Source organism: Phocoena phocoena, chromosome 10, assembly GCF_963924675.1.
Source record: "Phocoena phocoena chromosome 10, mPhoPho1.1, whole genome shotgun sequence".
In the NCBI taxonomy this organism is placed as follows: Eukaryota; Metazoa; Chordata; class Mammalia; order Artiodactyla; family Phocoenidae; genus Phocoena; species Phocoena phocoena.
Window position 1 is genome coordinate 102,115,665 of NC_089228.1, and position 19,384 is coordinate 102,135,048.

The following is a 19,384-nucleotide window of genomic DNA, read 5'->3' on the forward strand; positions in this document are numbered from 1 at the left end:
CTTGTTCCATTGATCTATGTTTCTGTTTTTGTGCCAGTACCATATTGTCTTGATTACTGTAGCTTTGTAGTATAGTCGGAAGTCAGGGAGTCTGATTCCTCCAGCTCCGTTTTTTTCCCTCAAGATTGCTTTGACTATTCGGGGTCTTTTGTGTCTCCATACAAATTTTAAGATGATTTGTTCTAGTTCTGTAAAAAATGCCATTGATAATTTGATAGGAATTGCATTGAATCTGTAGATTGCTTTGGGTAGTATAGTCATTTTCACAGTATTGATTCTTCCAATCCAAGAACATGGTATATCACTCTATCTGTTGGTATCATCTTTAATTTCTTTCATCAGTGTCTTATAGTTTTCTGTATACAGGTCTTTTGTTTCCCTAGGTAGGTTTATTCCTAGGTATTTTATTTCTTGTTGCAACGGTAAATGGGAGTGTTTCCATAATTTCTCTTTCAGATTTTTCATCATTAGTGTCATTAGTGTATAGGAATGCAAGAGACTTCTGTGCATTAATTTTGTATCCTGCTACTTTACCAGATTCATTGATTGGCTCTAGTAGTTTTCTGGTGGCATTTTTAGGATTCTCTATGTATAGTATCATGTCATCTGCAAACAGTGACAGTTTTACTTATTCTTCTCCAATTTGTATTCCTTTTATTTCTTCTCTGATTTCTGTGGCTAGGACTTCCAAAACTATGTTGAATAATAGTGGTGAGAGTGGACATCCTTGTCTTGTTCCTAATCTTAGAGGAAATGCTTTCAGTTTTTCACCATTGAGAATGATGTTTGCTGTGGTTTTGTCATATATGGCCTTTATTATGTTGAGGTAGGTTCCCTCTATGCCCACTTTCTGGAGAGTTTTTTTCATAAATGGGTGTTGAATTTTGTCAAAAGCTTTTTCTGCATCTATTGAGATGATCATATGGTTTTTATTCTTCAATTTGTTAATATGGTGTATCACATTGATTGGTTTGCATATGTTGAAGAATCCTTGCATCCCTGGGATAAATCCCACTTGATCGTGGTGTATGATCCTTTTAATGTGTTGTTGGATTCTGTCTGCTAGTATTTTGTTGAGGATTTTTGCATCTACATTCATCAGTGATATTGGTCTGTAATTTTCTTTTTTTGTACTATCTTTGATTTTGGTATCAGGGTGATGGTGGCCTTGTAGAACGAGCTTGGGAGTGTTCCTTCCTCTGCAATTTTTGGGAAGAGTTTGAGAAGGATGGGTGTTAGCTCTTCTCTGAATGTTGGATAGAATTCCCCTGTGAAGCCATCTGGTCCTGGACTTTTGTTTGTTGGAAGATTTTTAATCACAGTTTCAATTTCATTACTTGTGACTGGTCTGTTCATATTTTCTGCTTCTTCCTGGTTCAGTCCTAGAAGGTTATACCTTTCTAAGAATTAGTCCATTTCTTCTAGGTTGTCCATTTTATTGGCATAGAGTTGCTTGTAGCAGTCTCTTAGGATGCTTTGTATTTCTGTGGTGTCTGTTGTAGCTTCTCTTTTTTCATTTCTAATTTTATTGATTTGAGTCCTTTTTCTTGATGAGTCTGGCTAATGGTTTATCAATTTTGTTTATCTTAAAGAACCAGCTTTTAGTTTTATTGATCTTTGCTTTGTTTACTTTGTTTCTCTTTCATTTATTTCTGCTCTGATCTTTATGATTTCTTTCCTTCTGCTAACTTTGGGTTTTGTTTATTCTTCTTTCTCTAGTTCCTTTAGGTGTAAGGTTAGATTGTTTACTTGAGATTTTTCTTGTTTCTTGAGGTAGGCTTATATAGCTATAAACTTCCCTCTTAGAACTGCTTTTGCTGCATCCCATAGGTTTTGGATTGTCATGTTTTCATTGTCATTTGTCTCTAGGTATTTTTTTATTTCCTCTTGGATTTCTTCAGTTATCGCTTGGTTATTTAGTAACATATTGTTTAGCCTCCATGTGTTTGTGTTTTTCACATTTTTTTCCCTGTAATTCATTTCTAATCTCATAGTGTTGTGGTCAGAAAAGATGCTTGATATTATTTCAATTTTCTTAAATTTACTGAGGCTTGATTTGTGACCCAAGATGTGATCTCTCCTGGAGAATGTTCTGTGCGCACTTGAGAAGAAAGTGTAATCTGCTGTTTTTGGATGGAATGTCCTATCAATATCACTTAAATCTATCTGGTCTGTTGTGTTATTTAAAGCTTCTGTTTCCTTATTTATTTTCATTTTGGATGATCTGTCCATTGGTGTAAGTGAGGTGTTAAAGTCCCCCACTATTATTGTGTTACTGTCGATTTCCTCTTTTATAGCTGTTAGCAGTTGCCTATGTATTGAGGTGCTCCTATGTTGGGTGCATATATATTTATAATTGTTATATCTTCTTCTTGGATTGATCCCTTGATCATTATGTAGTGTCCTTCCTTGTCTCTTGTAACATTCTTTATTTGAAAGTCTATTTTATCTGATACGAGTATAGCTACTCCAGCTTTCTTTTGATTTCCATTTGCATGGAATATCTTTTTCCATCCCCTTACTTTCAGTCTGTATGTGTCCCTAGGTCTGAAGTGGGTCTCTTGTAGACAGCATATAGATGGGTCTTGTTTCTGTATCCATTCAGCAAGCCTGTGTCTTTTGGTTGGAGCATTTAATGCATTCACATTTAAGGTAATTATTGATATGTATGTTCCTATGGCCATTTTCTTAATTGTTTTGGGTTTGTTTTTGTAGGTCCTTTTCTTCTCTTGTGTTTCCCACTTAGAGAAGTTCCTTTAGCATTTGTTGTAAAGCTGGTTTGGTGGTGCTGAATTCTCTTAGCTTTTGCTTGTCTGTAAAGCTTTTGTTTTCTCCATCGAATCTAAATGAGATCCTTGCTGGGTAGAGTAATCTTGGTTGTAGTTTCTTCCCTTTCATCACTTTAAGTATATCATGCCACTCCCTTCTGGCTTGTAGAGTTTCTGCTGAGAAATCAGCTGTTTAACCTTATGGGAGTTCCCTTGTATGTTGTCATTTTTCCCTTGCTGCTTTCAATAATTTTTCTTTGTCTTTAATTTTTGCCAGTTTGATTACTATGTGTCTCGGCGTATTTCTCCTTGGGTTTATCCTGCCTGGGACTCTCTGCGCTTCTTAGACCTGGGTGGCTATTTCCTTTCCCATGTTAGGGAAGTTTTCGACTATAATCTCTTCAAATGTTTTCTCGGGTTCTTTCTCTCTCTCTCTTCTCCTTCTGGGACCCCTATAATGCGAATGTTGTTGCATTTAATGTTGTCCTAGAGGTCTCTTAGTCTGTCTTCATTTCTTTTCATTCTTTTTACTTTAGTCTGTTCCGCAGCAGTGAATTCCACCATTCTGTCTTCCAGGTCACTTATCTGTTCTTCTGCCTCAGTTATTCTGCTGTTGATTCCTTCTAGTGTAGTTTCCATTTCAGTTATTGTATTGTTCATGTCTGTTTGTTCTTTAATTCTTCTAGGTCTTTGTTAAACATTTCTTGCATCTTCTCGATCTTTGCCTCCATTCTTTTTCTGAGGTCCTGGCTCATCTTCACTATCATTATTCTGAATTCTTCTTCTGGAAGGTTGCCTATCTCCACTTCATTTAGTTTTTCTGGGGTTTTATCTTTTTCCTTCATCTGGTACATAGGTCTCTGCCTTTTCATTTTGTTTGTCTTTCTGTGAATGTGGTACTGATTCCTCAAGTGTTTGATAGAATTCATGAGTGGAGCCATTTGGTCCAGGGCTTTTCTTTGTGGGAAGTTTTTGATTACCGACTCAGTCTCTTTACTTGTTATAGGTGTATTCAAGTTGTCTGTTGCTTGAGTCAGTTTCAGTAGTTTGTTTCTTTCTAGGGATTAGCCCGTCTCATGTCACTTATCTAGTTTGTTGGCATACAGCTCATAGTGCTGCCTTATGTTCTTTTTTTTTTTTTGTCTTCCCCAAAGGGGTTTTGTGTTATTTATGACTTGACTTATGTTCTTTTTACTTCTGTAAGTTTGGTAGTACTGTCCTCTCTCTCACTCCTGCTATTAGTAATTTGAGTATTTTTTCCTTAGTCTGATTTTTTCAAAGAACTAACATTTGGTTTCCTTGATTTTTCTCTACTATTTTTTTAGTCTCCATTTTACTTACTTCTCTACTCTTTTTTTCATTTCCTTCCTTCTGCTTCCTATGGGTTTAGTGTGCTCTTTTTTCTAGTTTCTTAAGGTGTAATGTTATTGACTTAATATCTGTTTACTTTTTAACATAGGTGTTTTGTTATATAATATGTTTTTCACTTTCATTTATCTCTGAATATTTTCTAAAGTTTATTCTTTGTTTAGGAATTTAATCTTTTAATGTCCTCATATTCTACTTTCTTAAATTTGTTATTGATATCTAATTTCATTCCATTGTGGTTGAAGGACATAGTTTGTATGACTTCAGTCCTTTTAAGTTCAGTTTTAGAATATGACATAAAATTTAGGGAAATAGGAATTAATGTTAAAACTCATTAGATCTTAGCCTTCGTTTAGTACAGGCATTTGTTAAAAAAAAAAAGTCACCTAATGACATAATATGGCTCTAAGATCATAAAGTCAACTTTTAGAAAATGTTAGTCTTTCAATCACAGCAAAAAGTAACTTTTAAACCAATGTTCAAATCATCCGCTGCCATTTTTACTAAGCAGATATTTGTCTGCATCTTCAGAGACACCATCATAATGTTCCCTGGAGGACAGGGAGTTTTCTGGAATGTTGTCAGTCCTTCCTCTGTTGCCAAGCAGTGAAGCTGTTTATTTTTTTTTATAGAGGGGTGATTTTTAAAAATTATTTTTTCTTGTGGCTGCGTTGAGTCTTTGTTTCTCTGTGTGGTCTTCCTCTAATTGTGACAAGGGGGGGCTACTCTTTGTCGTGGTGCATGGGCTTCTCATTGCGGTGGCTTCTCTTGTGGAGCACAGGCTCTAGGCACGTGGGCTTAGAAGTTGTGGCTCACGGGTTCTTGAGCGCAGGCTCAGTAGTTGTGGCGTGTGGGCTTAGTTGCTTCATGGCATGTGGGATCTTGCTGGACCAGGGCTCGAACCCATGTCCCCTGCATTGGCAGGCGGATTCTTAACCACTGTGCCACCAGGGAAGCCCCGAGGGGTGATATTTTATTTTCATTTTTAAATTGATGTATGGTTGATTTACAATGTATGTTTCATGTATACAACATAGTTATTCACAAATTTTAAAACTTTAAATAACTTCACTTATAGTTATTATAAAATATTGGCTATATTCCCTGCACTGTACAATATATCCTTGTAGTTTATTTTATACATAGTAGTTTGTGCCTCTTAATCCCTTACCCCTATCTTGCCCCTCTCCCCACTGGTAACCACTAGTTCTCTATGTGTGTGAGTTTCTTTCTTTTGTTATATTAACTAATTTGTTTTATTTTTTAGATTCCACATATAAGTGATATCCTATAGCATTTGTCTTTGTCTTATTTCACTAAGCATAATGACCTCCAAGTTGTTGCAAATGGCAAAATTTCATTTTTATGGCTGAGTAGTATTCCATTATATGCTGCTACCACATCTTCTTTATCCATTCATCTGTTGATGGACACTTAGGTTGCTTTCATATCTTGGCTATTATAAACAATACTGTGAACATTGAAGTGCACGTGTCTTTTCCAGTTAGTGTTTTCATTTTCTTCGGCTCTATACCCAGGAGTGGAATTGCTAGATCATATGGTTGTTCTATTTTTAGTTACTTGAGGAACCTCCATACTTTTTTCCGTGGTGGCTGTACCAATTTACATTCCCAGCAGCAGTGTACCAGGGTTCCCTTTTCTCCACATCTTCACCAACATTTGTTATTAGTCTTTTGTTATTTTTGGTTGTGCCATGCAGCATATGAGATCGTAGTTCCCTGACCAAGGATTGAACTGGTGCCTTCTGCAGTGGAAGTGTGGAGTCTTAACCACTGGACTGCCAGGGAAATCCCTTAATGGTCTTTTTGATGATGGCCATTCTGACAGGTGTGAGATGATATCTGATTATGGTTTTGATTTGCATTTTTCTGATTAACGATATTGAGCATCTTATGTGCCTGTTGGCCATCTGTATGTCTTCTTTGGAAAAATGTCTACTCAGGTCTTCTGCCCATGTTTTAAGTTGTTTTTATATATATATATATGTGTGTGTGTGTGTGGTACATGAGCCTCTCACTGTTGTGGCCTCTCCCATTGCGGAGCACAGGCTCCGGACGCGCAGGCTCAGTGGCCATGGCTCACGGGCCCAGCTGCTCCGCGGCATGTAGGGATCTTCCCGGACCGGGGCAGGAACCCGTGTCCCCTGCATCGGCAGGCGGACTCTCAACCACTGTGCCTCCAGGGAAGCCCTAAGTTGTTTATATTTTTGATGTTGAATTGTATGAACTTTTTATGTATTTTGGACATTAAATCCTTTATCGATCATATCATTTACAAATAATTTCTCTCATTCCTTTAGGTTGTCTTTTTATTTTGTCAGTGGTTGCCTTTGCTCTGCAGAAGCTTTTAAGTTTAATTAGGTCCCATTTGTTTACTTTTGCTTTTGTTTCCTTTGCCTTAGGAGACAGATCCAAAAAATATATTGCTATGATTTATGTCAGAGAGTGTTCTGCCTGTTTTCTTCTAAGAGCTTTATGGTTTGTGATCTTACATTTAGGTCTTCAATCCATTTTGAGTTTATTTTTGTATGTGGTGTTAGGAAATGTACTAATTTCATTCTTTGACGTGTAGCTGTCCAGTTTTCCCTGCACCAGTTATCGAAGAGACTGTCTTTTCTCCACTGTATATTGTCTCCTTTCTCATAGGTTAATTGACTGTAAGTGCGTGGGTTTATCTCTGGGCTCTCTGTTCTGTTCCATTGATCTAGGTGTCTGTTTCTGTGCCAGTACCATACTGTTTTGATTACTGCAGCACCGTATAGTCTTAAGTCTATACAATTCTAACAATTCTGTTCTTTCTCAAGATCATTCTGGCTATTCAGGGTCTCTTGCGTTTCTATACAAACTTTAAAATTATTTGTTCTAGTTCTGTGAAAAGTACCATTGGTATTTTGATAGGGATAGCGTTGAATATGTAGATTGCCTTGGGTAATATGGTCATTATAACAATATTAGTTCTTTAAATCCATGAATATGATGTATCTTTCCATACGTTTGTGTCATCTCCAATTTCTTTCATCAGTGTCTTATAGTTTTCTGAGTACAGGTCTTTAGCTTCCTTAGGTAGGTTTATTACTAGGTATTTAATTCTTTCCTGATGCAATTGTACATGGAATTGTTTCCTTAATTTCTCTTCCTGAGTGTGTATAGAAATTCAACAGATTTTTGTACATTAATTTTGTATTACAAATTTACTGAATTCATTGATGAGTGCTAGTAGTTTTCTGGTGGTGTCCTTAGGATTTTCTGTGTGTAGTATCATGTCATCTGCAAACAATGACAATTTAACTCCTTCCTTTCCAATTTGGATTCCTTTTACTTTTTTTTTCTTGTGTGAGTGCTGTGGCTAGGACTTCCAATACTGTGTTGAATAAAAGTGGCAAGAGTGGGCATCCTTGTCTTGTTCCTGATCTTAGAGAAATTGCTTTCAACTTTTCACCACTGAATATGTTAGCTGTGGGCTTATCATATATGGCCTTTATTATGTTGAGGTATGTTTCCTCTATACCCACTTTCTGGAGAGTTTTTATCATAAATGGATGTTGAATTGTATTAAGTGCTTTTTCTGCATCTATTAAGATGATCATATGGTTTTTATTCTTTAGTTTAATGTGGTGCATAACATTGATTAATTTGTGGATATTGAAAAATTCTTGCATCCCTGGGTTAAATCCCACTTGATCATGGTATTATCTTTTTTTTTTTGCGCGGTACGCGGGCCTCTCACTGTTGTGGCCTCTCCCGTTGCGGAGCACAGGCTCTGGACGCGCAGGCTCAGTGGCCATGGCTCATGGGCCCAGCTGCTCCGCGGCATGTGGGATCCTCGTGGACCGGGGCATGAACCCGTGTCCCCTGCATCGGCAGGCAGACTCTCAACCACTGTGCCACCAGGGAAGCCCGGTATGATCCTTTTAATGTAGTTGCATTTGGTTTGCTAATATTTTGTTTAGGATTTTTGCATGTATGTTAATCAGTGACATTGGCATGTAATTTTCTTTTTTTGTGGTATCTTTGTCTGGTTTTGGTATCAAGGTGATGCTGGACTCACAGAATGAGTTCATAAGTGTTCCTTCCTCTGCAATTGTTTTGGAATAGTGTGAGGAGGATGGGTGTTAAGTGTTTTTAAATGTGTGGAAGAATTCACCTGTGAGGCCATTTGGTCCTGGACTTTTGTTTGGGAGGCTTTTTAAAAGTTACTGATTCAATTTCATTACTGGTAAGTGGTCTGTTCTTATTTTCTGTTTCTTCCTGGTTCAGTCTTGGGAGGTTGTACATTTCTAGGAATTTGTCAGTTTCCTCAAGGTTTGTCCATTTTATTGGGATATAACTATATAGTATAGTATATACTATAGTTTGTAGTAGTCTCTTATCCTTTGTATTTAAGGGCAGCAGGACTGCCCTTTACGGTGTAGGTTTACGGTTTGGGTTGTAACTTCTCCTTTTTCATATCTGATCTTGATTTGGGCTCTCTCTTTTTTCTTAATGAGTCTGCCTAAAGGTTTGAATTTTCTTTTTAAAGAACTAGCTCTTAGTTTCACTGATCTATTGTTTTTTTCTCTACTTCATTTATTTTTGCTCTGATCTTTATGATTTCTTTCCTTCTGCTAACTTTGGGTTTTCTTTGTTCTTTTTCTAGTTCCTTTAGGTGTAAGGTTAGGTTGTTTGAGATTTCTCTTGTTTCCTGATGTAAGGTTGTATCACTGTGAACTTCCCTCTTAGAGCTGTGACCCATAGATCTTTGGATCACTTATTATTTTCATTTGCTAGTGGGCAGAAGGAGGGGCCCAGCTGGTCCCAGGACAGGTGCTGAGTCTGCCGGTTGAGGGGCTGTGGATGTCCTGTGGCTGGGTCTGCCTGCTGGTGGGTGGTCCTGAGGCTTGCTGGGGATTCTGGGGCCGGTACTTGGTCACTGATGGGTAGAGATGGGCTGAGATGGGCCTTGGGGTCTCAGGCCGCAGGGCCCTGGGTGTCTGTGGTGTAGTGCATGTGTGCTGGTGTGTGGGGCTGGGTCCTGGGCCCTCTGGAGGGGCAGGGCCATGTCCACGGATGGCTGTGGGCTCAGGGGGGTCTTAAGGCAGCTTGTGTGTGCACCCAGTTAGTCGCGTGGCCTGACACACCTCAGTCCTGGTGCCTACAGGCTGGTGGGGGAGGGAGGGGCTGGGTCCTGAGGCCAGTAAGCTGGAGGGAGATCCAAGTGTCACTTGCCGTCACCAGGGTCCTCGTGAGGTTTCGTGTGGTCCGTTAAAAGAGTGAAGTCTATTTCCCCCCACCCTCTGGGACTCTTGAGAGCCCTGCTGCCCTTCAAAGCCGAATGTTCTGGGGGCTTGTGTTCCTGGCACAGACTCGCAGACTGAGGAGTCTGATGTGGGGCTCAGACCCTGTAGCCTTTGGGAGAATCTCTGCAATTGTAGTGATTCTCACGTTTGTGGGTTGCTCACCTGGGTTATGGGACTCGGCTATGTTGCGACTCTGCCCTTCCTACCCATGTCACTCGTTCTTTGTATCTTTAGTTGTAGAAGGTATTTTCTGGTAGGTTCCGGGCTTTTTCATTGACGGTGGTTCTGCAAATAGTTTTGATTTTAGGCCTGCCTGTGAGAGGTGAGCTCAGGGTCTCTCTACTCCACTATCCTGGCTGACCTCCTTGAGGATGTTTATTTCTATGTGTTAGCATAGAGATCGCTTGGTGGACTGGTCCAGCTCCTCCAGATGCAGAATAGTTTGTAGACCATCAAAATTCTAGGGTGGTAGGTCCAGCCTCTGCTTGAAAAAGCCCTAAATCCTGAGCTGCCAAGCAGCCTCCACCCACCACTTCCATGCACAGGATTGTGGGCTCACAGGGTGCAGAACGGACTGGATTCTCCAGGCCACCCTCCTGCCCCTCCGCACTCCAGGCATAGAAGAGCCAAGCTACTTGTCCTGGGCCAAACACCCTAGATGCTTGAGTCTCAGCCCTGAGGTGCTGATTTAAATGGATTTGTGGGCATCCAGAGTTTTCCAGGCTCCCCAGATGATTCTAATATGCAACGAAGTCCGGCAACCACCGCTTTGCACTCTCCACGGCCAGTTTCAATCTCAGTTTGGTTTTGGTGAGTCAGGGTGCTGGGGGAGGAGCGGTGGCGTCTGGGGAGCATTGGCTGCTCCTGGGCCCAGACACTCACAGGCTCTGTAATGATGAGCAGGCCCTTGGCCCCTCTGAGCCTATTTCCTCACGTACAAAGCTGAACAAGTGGGCTTCCCTGGTGGCGCAGTGGTTGGGAATCCGCCTGCCAATGCAGGGGACACGGGTTCGAGCCCTGGTCCGGGAAGATCCCACAGGCTGCAGAGCAACTAAGCCCGTGTGCCACAACTACTGAGCCCATGTGTCACAACTACTGGAGCCTGAGAGGCCCACGCGCTGCAATGAAGACCCAATGCAGCCCAAAATAAATAAATTAAAAAAAAAAAGTAAACAGGTACATGCAATGTCGCAGAGTCACGATGTCACTCAAGTTCTGGGCTTTGCTCCAGGGCCTAAAGGCACTTGGAGGACTGTTTAATTTGCCTGGAGTCTCTCCCTTACCGTGGAGGGCAGGGCCCCCCCTGGCATGTTCTGGAGGTCACCAGAGCATCTAGGACAGGAAGGGCAGGGCTGGGGAAAGCCGGTTATGGAAGGGACAGAAAGGTCAGTGACACAGAGGCCGCCAGAGGGGCTGATCAGAGTTGGCTTTGGGGGAAGCAGAGGAGGACAGTGACAGACCCAGCAGACGAGCCCTATGCCCATTGTCCCTCTCTCGTGATGTGTCACTACTTGTTAGAGCCAATTCTCTAACACAGTTTCCTTCTTTTGCATACCATTTGTTCGTATTGGTGTAAGCCAAGTGAAGGACGTGGAGGTTGGAGCCCCTGAGGGCTCCTGCTCGGCCCAGAGGCTTTCCCCTTCTTCTGCTCTCTGGCCAAGAGGGGCCGTGGGGTGGTCCTAGTCAGCTGCCTTCCACCTGCTTCTGGTTACATTGTGGGCGTGGGTTTCCCTAAAACTGTCAAATGTGATATGCCCGTGTGTGTATTTCACACAAAATGTAAACGTCTCATGAGGAACTTCAGAAGTGAAGAATTATCAGAGAAACATTTCGAATGTGTTAAGAAATATTAGTTTTATTTAACCAGTTTTCACAGCTGAATATTTATTCTATAAAAACTTTACAGATTGTACAGTTTATATATAGTTCAAACTACTGAACGAAAAAAGTAGGTCCCACAGATGCAAAAATACTGCACCAGCCAATCCATGGTAAAGGCAGATTTACACGCTGTACAGCTCTCCACGAGGCCGGGAGGTGGTCGGTTCTAAGTATAAACTTCAAAACTGTACAAAAATAAGGTTTTGATTTTATTTCATTCTTCATACATTCAATATGATTGCAAGCTCAGAAGCCTACCGAACGATAGGCGTCTGGAATCAGGAATCAGTCCCCACTCCTGGCGGGAATGCGGACGTCTATTTACACAGGGCACTCTTGGACAGCATCCTGTACTTGGTATTATTGTGTAGACATGAAAGCAGAGACCAAGAACATTAAACGTCGATATAAGGTAGCTCTTTCTCTTAAAAAGGAGTTTCTGCATTTAATAGTGTGCCAAAAGAATTTTAACTTATTAAATAAAATATATTCTAAGTGAACCTAAAAATTACACTTTATAAACATAAAAATACTTTATTTTTGGTGTAATACATCAATCATATCTGCAAATAGAAATCATAACTGTATATAAAGTAGTTCTCACCCAGTAACATGAAGCACTTATATAGTTATTTTTTTCAAATGGGTCAGAAAAATTAATTATAAACCCTATAACTTAGAAATCATACTTAGCTATTCAGTGATTCGCCAACACTGCAAAACAAGCTTTCCCCTAGAGAGAGTGGTTTCTTTCTGTTAACTGGGTAAGAATCGGACATATTTAAGAAAGAGGGCGGAATCAACTGCTTTCTCAGTGTGAATCCTAGGCGTGTTTTAGTCTGGGGGTATATTCAGCAGTGGGTGTTTAATCAGAAATACTTATTCTTTTAGGATAAGTCTTCCTTTTGATTGAGAATTTTCCATCTCTGAGGTTTTTGTACCTTCCTGGAGACAAGGGCATGCCTCAGATCTTTCCGTAATTCTATTTGGGGTGGGGGTGGGGGCGAGGCGGGCTAACACCTCTTTAGATTCTGTTTTCTAGAAGGAAAAAACAAGGAAAACAAACATTATTCCAGACTTTTCTGACACCCAAACCAGGAAAACACACTTCTTTTTTATACAGTACTAGCCAAAGATAACAAAAAGTAGAGCCTCAAAGAGCAGCCCAGAGCTCACAATTTATACTTTTATACTTGTGTGTGTATTAAGTATAATAATGACGTTTGGACAAAGGAGCTTTGTAGTTATTTATTTTAAAGTTACAGTACTTAAAAACTCCTTGGTAATAAATAGCTTGGCTGTTTCAAGTCCTGCTTCCAAGCGTGAGCTCCACGTGAACCTGTTTCAGGCTGTGAGGGTGGGTCCGCGCCCCGGGGAGCCCCAGCCGGCCTGCGCGATGCGACTCCAGGGTCGTCTGGGGCAGCCCGGCCGTCAGAACTCGTCGATCTTCCTCTGCAGGTACTTGAGCATGGAGTCCATGCCCTGGGCCGAGCCCCAGATCTTCTTCAGCACCTCGCACTCCCGCTCGTTGGCCTGCTCCAGCTCCAGCTTCATGTTGCAGCGCACCAGGGCCTTGGATTCCTCGAGCACCTGTGCCAGACAATGAGCTGTGATTAGCGGGGACTGTGGCTGCAAGTGCTGGCTCCTCGCTGCCCCCAAGCTTACGGAGGCAGTTAGCAAACCTGAGGAGCCACCTGGTAAGAAGGTGACCAAACATCTCACGATACGTGTCAGGCCTGATATAGGTATCTCATTCACTGTGGATCTGGACAGATCCTTCATTTCAAAGGGCTGTTAAGCTAATTCACAACAGAGCTGTGCTTCTCTCCAGCAGTGTGACCAGGCTTGGGCCTGAGCTACGGCTGTGGGGCCCCTGCCCCCAGCGTGGACCCTGTCCACGCCTGTGATACTCACTGAGAATGCCCGCCCCGGGAGTTTTCTAACCGGAATTTAATTTCGGTAACGAGTTGTGGGATGCCTGGGACAGCCTAGATGGGAGTTGTGTCCCTTAATATGAAATAACATTTCACCCTGTAATTTGCTAAATGCAATTTTGTTAGAAGACTGTTACCCAGCACACTTATTAAACAAAAACTGAAGTCCACTGAGGGAGAAATAAGTGCAGTTGTGCGAAAGGGCTTTGGAAACAGTAAAGAACTTTAGAAACGTTGCTTTTTGCAGACTTGCACGGGACACTTAAGTGACTGACTCTCCGCTTGAACTGCACTCCTTGGCTCCCGGGTAGCTGCAGAGGGAGGGCAAGGTCAGCAGAGGCCCGAGCCCGGCCTCCGGTGTCGCACATGGAGGCAGCCGGGGGTGCCCCCTGTGCGCGCCCTGCAGGGAAAGGTCGCGGTGAGAGCACTGACACGCGGAAGAGAAGGAACTGGACGTACGACCGGGTTACAGGAGGCGAGCTCCTTAATGCGGACCATGACTTCCTGGGTGAAGGTCCCGGGCCAGAACACCTGGGAGACCAGGCCTTTGCCGCACGCCTCCTGCGCCGTCAGCTTCCGTCCGCTGAGCAGCATTTCATTCGCCTGGAAGGAAGGAAGAGCGGAGGGCGCGTGAGACGCGGGAGGGCGTGGCAGGGAGGACACAGCCCGAAAACTCAGCCCTGAAAGTTCAGAGCGCGAGTAACACACGGGAGGTGCCATCAACGGGGGACGTAAGTACCGGCCGGCGGGTTTTCAAGAAGACGTAAAAGGCTTATTTTTATGACGTAGAACAGAATCACCTGGACAGAACCAAGGAATCTAAATCAAAGAAGGCCTCTGCTAGAGACCTGAAGTTACTGGCATGGCCCTCCCCACCTGCCGCAGCCCAGTGCCAGCCCTGCCCACGCGTGGACTCATTCACACAAACCGGTTTCCCAGGCAACAGGCGTAAGCAAGGCTCATGGCAATTGGTGGTTTTAGGGATTTAGCACCAGGCACAGAACTGCTACCCAACGTTTTCTATGTCAGAGAGGCCAACGGTTGACTGTCCTCGATAGAGCAAGGTTCTAAGGGCAGGGATGTTTCTGCTGCAGGGTAACCTGGCAGCCACGCTTAACATCCACATGGTAAAAATAAACTGCAGGACCTGGATGACCACTTAGTCTGCTTAAGAGGGTCTGACCACAGTTACTTCATGGAAGAAGTTCACATCTGCAGATGTTAAAATCAATTTCATACACACACTTTTTTTTAAAACTTGGTCCTGGACTTAGGTCACTTTTCAGGTTTCAACACAAGTATGGGTTTTTATCTCATTCGAACGACAGGCTCAGATGCTGCAATAAGGAGAAAGAGAATCTATCTGACAAAGAAACCTCACCCTATTCTGATGTGACAATTTCCTCTCCGTAGGTTATCCTGAAGACGCGTGAAGACTTGACCACGAGCTTCTAGGCTCCGGTGAAACATATTTTCCAAAAGAGGTAAAACCCTTGATATGAAAGGCCCTGCTAGTACTGAGACGTCTCAGCTGACCTGTGCACCTCCTGGAAACCACCAGTGCGGCTGCAAAGCAGATGCCTGCGGATCTACTGGCCTTTCAACAGAGGGCGGGGAGCCAGGTCCCGTCTCCTAGCTCGTGTTTCTATGCACTCCACTGCATCGTGCAGACAAGACCACAAGCCGGTCACTGAGCGTGGAGCACGTTCTCAAGACCGGCTTGAACCCCAGGGTCTGAGCTTGGATGGTGGATGCAGACACTGCCGGCCCTGGGCCGTCTGGAGTGGGAGTGACGGGGCGGGCATCCTCAGCCCCTCGCCATCACTTCCTTGAACATCGTTTTCTGCCACGTGGAGGTCACTTACTGCTCCCCCCACCCCGTCTCCTTCCCTCTTCTGGACACTGAGGCCTGGGGGCAGTGACGGCCAGTCGTGAGCTGTCCTTGTTGCCTGGCTTCCTTCACGAGAACCGGCTCGCCCCTACCTGCTATTACGGGAGAGCCGGTCCCAACTCGGCCTTCCTACTCCAGGTGGGGGGATGCACAAGGCAACGCGGGGCAGGTCTGCACAGACCCCAGAAAGCGCAGTGCCTGGCTGTACGTGGCTCCCCCGGGCAGGCCTGGTATGGGGGGGGAGGGGGGTAGGGGGTGTCCACCACGTGAACCGAGTGGCCGGTGCAGCTGCTGTCCCTCTGCACCTCCAGCCGGAGAGCAGGACCAAGCTGGCAGGTCCTGAGGAGCCCAGCCGCCGGCCACGCCGCTCCTCACTCCGGCCTGCCTGGGACTGTGCCCTGCCTGCAGGGCCCCGGGGTCCCCGGCCCAGAGACCCTCCCCGTGCCGGCCTGGGGAGCAGCGGGTAGACGCGCACCCTGGGAGGATGGGCGCCGGCCTCTGCGTCCCCGCAGGCTGGGAAACAAGGGGCGGAGGCCAGAACAGCCACGGCAACCCTCCCTCCTGCTGATCCCAAGGGGTGCCATCTCCCCTATTCCCAGCTCCGGGCGCGGCGGTCCCAGAGGGGCCACAGCTGCCAGCAAGGGTCCCACTGGCCTTCAAGCCACGACTGCTGCCTGGGCAGGGCAGGGGGCCCCCAGAGCCATGCACGGACCAGGGCAGCGGCTTGGGCGTGGGCCTGCACAAGGCCCAGCGTCCCCAGCGTCCCCAGCAGGATGGCCACTGAGGGCAGCTGGCGGGCGGGGGGCTACAGCAGGAAGGGAGACGAGGGGGAGCGACCCTGTGACCAGATGTGGCCACGAGCGCTGCGGCTTGTCCCACGTCACTCCTCTTACGTTTCTTTAAACCCTTTAAACGTTCTGCTTGGGAGGGAGTAGACTTACGGAGATGATAAAAGCAGCACAGAGAGCTCCTGGGCCCCGTCCCCCAGCTGTCCCTCACGGTAACACCTTAAGGAACACCTCGCGATGACCATCAACATGATGCTCTCACGACTGAGCCGCGACCTGTCTGCCAATCTCGCCAGGTTTCCCAGCAACGTCCTTTCTCTGAGCCGTCAGGCCCCCTCCAGGCCGCGATGGTTCCTGGGCCTTTCAGCGCCCCTAGAGGGCGCTGTGCGCTGTTTGCGGCAGTGCCTGCCGCCAGGGCTGCTCCAGTGTTAGCCGGGTGCCCAGGAACCTACTTCTCAACTGCACTTACGCTCTTTTTCCACCATCAATAACGAGCGCATGCAAACACCCTTTTCCTCGTGAGCTGGGGGCCCCCGCCTGAGGCAGCACCCCTGTCTCGTCCCCTGTGTCTCCGCCAGGAACGGGGGGGAGTCCTGCACCCAGGCGCGCGGCCCCGCACACGGGCGGGAGGAGGTGGCGCCCACGGGACAAGGGCGACGGCTGGACACGGCTGTGCCGCCCAGATCCAGCTGCTGAAGACGGTCAGCACAGACGCCAGGGGCCCTGGGGCCCCTCTGCCGCGGGGTGACGCCACAACCCGAGCCGAGACGGACACGGCAGCCAGCCACTCCAGCCCACGGCAGGGTGTGTGTCCCAGCGCTCCCCGCGGGGCCGGCGGTGAAGCTCCGCAGGGCCCGCCGCTGTACAGCTTGGCTCCTGCCGCCGCGTGCCGGCCTCCCCTTCAGCGTCTGCGCCTGCAGCCCCAGGCCAGGACCCCAGCCCGTACCCGATTATGGCTCAAGGAGTGAGGAACGCAACGTGAGCTTTCTACAACCCACAAGCTGCAACGCAAACACAGACTCTCGTTACGGCTGGATTTAACAGGTAAGACGAAGCCCCCCCAATCCTGGGGGGAAAGGCCCAGCTTTGCTCCTTCGTGCTTTCCCCTGAAAGGGCAGCTTTCAGGTTATGAGGGCAAGAACCTGTTGATTGCAAACTCTGGTTCGTTTGGGTCACAAACTGGGTGTTTACCACTCGTGGGTATCGGTGTTAATCACGCAGAGACAGATTCCTCATGGCAGGAGGGCCTCTTCCCTAAACAGTCTATGAACCAAACCATGAAAACCTTCCACGAGCTCCTGAACTAAGTGTGATTTCATGACTTAAGAACAAGAACTGAATTACAAGTGCATCTGATGCGAAGTCCCCCCAGAATGGCACCTTGTCTGTATTTAGAAAAACACTAACCAAACTAGACTTCTTCAGGAAGTTTTCTAAGATGATTTTTTAAAAAGAGGTACTCACAGATGCTCCTCCCATAATCTTGGGAAACATCACGGTGGAACAGCCATCTGGACTCTGTCCGAAGGTAGTGTAGGGTGTTTGGAACCAAGCCTTCTCATTGGCCCAAACCACGTCACAGAGAGGCAGGATGGACGCTCCTAGCCCAATGGCTGGGCCGTTTACGGCTACAATAATAGGCTTCTTAAACTGAATGAAAGTATTCACGAAGTTTCTAAAACGGAAAATAAATGGGGGAGTTACTCAAAACACTGCATGTTTGAGCAACAGAAAAATCTACTTCTACGGCATTCAATACACCAAGATGTGAACTCTGGGGGATGTGAACTCTGGGGGCATCACCGTGACTTGGAATTCGCTGATGGCCTTCTCCCCACTGCCAGGGACCCTGGCTTTATGTACCGTGTGCTGCAAAGGCTTAATGGTGCCCTGGACACCAGGCCAGGGTGGCTGTTGCCACAGGACCTGTGTGAATTCTGCGGGAACAACACAGCGGAAGGTGCTCTCGGCTTGGGCTCCAGGGCCAACCTGTCTTCCCCTGACGGCAGGAGGAGCCCAGGAACCACGATGGGCTTCGGAGGACCAGTCCAGCAGCTCTCCCGCAGGAGGCCTGGCCTGGGGTCACTGCGGTAGCCTGTGCTGGGCAGGGACATGGGGCCTGGGGTCAGGAACCCCAGGGTTGCAGTCCCCAGGTCTGGACTTGGTCTGTGATTTCAGACGGCTTACTAACTCGAAAGACAGAAATTTCCTGAGTTTATATAGAACTAGGTGGAATGAGTTGGGGGATGTAGGGAGAAGAAGCTCACAGGCTCGTGTGAGATGTGAGACCTGACGAGAGCATCACACCGCTGGGACCATCACAGGCTGGGAAGCGGGCTGCTCTGCTCTTCGGTTCAGGGCCAGATGGTGCGTCTCCCTCCCCCGCACTGGGAAGCTAACTAACTACGATCAGAGGTCGCGTCATGTGAAGACTTAACATGGTGAAGAAAAGGACAAATCCACCCAAATGAATACAAGATAATGCCTTTAAGGCCAGCTATGTTCTAGATCAGAAGTCCAGAACTCCAAATTCTCAACCTGCCGCCCCCCAGCTTTGGGGCCAAAATACCAGTCTGGGTCCTGCTCCCTACAATTCAGCAATTTAAAAATAAGGCAAATCTGTGCAGATCGTCTCTATCATCTAGTCTCCCCTCCTCCCCAAACACTGACAGGAAGAGTCTGTCTTCTTTGGATGGCGGGGGGTGATGGTTTGGAGGGAGGGAGTGTGTGTAGGGTGTGTGTGTGTAAGGGGGAGGGGACCCTAGAGTTTGGCAGCCTGCAAGCCTCACTCTGGGAACTCTTCTCAAAAGCCCCTGCAGTCAGCACAGACCTCAGCCTGCCCCAGGGTCCCCAAAGGTTGGGGGGGATTGAGAATTAGGTCACTCGAATGAGCTGCAGAGACTTTTAAATGAGAGCCTGGGGCACCGTTAGGAAGATCACACTGGGTTTTAAGGACACAAAGAGAGCCAGACAACCTTTACAATAGGTCCTTGAAATAATCCTAGACCACGTACGTGAAGCTACTTCAGTTCTGCCACTGTTTGAGGATTCTGGGTCAACGAGTCGTGATGGAAATGCATTTTCTATGCTCAGTTACCAACGACCCTTGAGAAGGTAACTGCTGTCTCCCTGGTTTAAAACAGACGTTTACCCCGAGTGGCCCCACATGCATCTGCTTACGTGAACAGGGGCAAAGGAAGCTCTTTCAGTGCTGACATCTGGAAACCATGGATGGGATGGTAGCTTAACATGAAAGAGGTGATCAAAACCGTGTAATAAAGGGATTCTATAGAGAAACGGTACAAGGAATGAATCCTTCTCATATGTCAGTATAAAAGAAAAAAATCTGCTTCTAAAATACATATTGCAAAATCAGGCTGGAGAAATTGGAACTGAATTTTTCCCCCCTAAGAAGATGATTTTATTTTTATTTTCGCTTGGATTGATCATCTCAACCC

At 45.9% G+C, this 19,384-nt stretch overlaps 1 protein-coding gene across 1 annotated transcript in view; it reads right to left on the minus strand.

The window, feature by feature from the left end:
- Nucleotides 1-12,744: 12,744 nt before the first annotated feature.
- Nucleotides 12,745-19,384, minus strand: part of CDYL (chromodomain Y like) — a 70,284-nt gene continuing 63,644 nt past the window's right edge. The window contains exons 4-6 of the mRNA XM_065885050.1: nucleotides 17,391-17,601; nucleotides 13,707-13,850; nucleotides 12,745-12,903 (exon numbers count right to left, since the gene is read on the minus strand). Coding sequence (XP_065741122.1) covers nucleotides 12,745-12,903; nucleotides 13,707-13,850; nucleotides 17,391-17,601 — 514 coding nt within the window. The remainder of the gene's footprint in view (nucleotides 12,904-13,706; nucleotides 13,851-17,390; nucleotides 17,602-19,384) is intronic.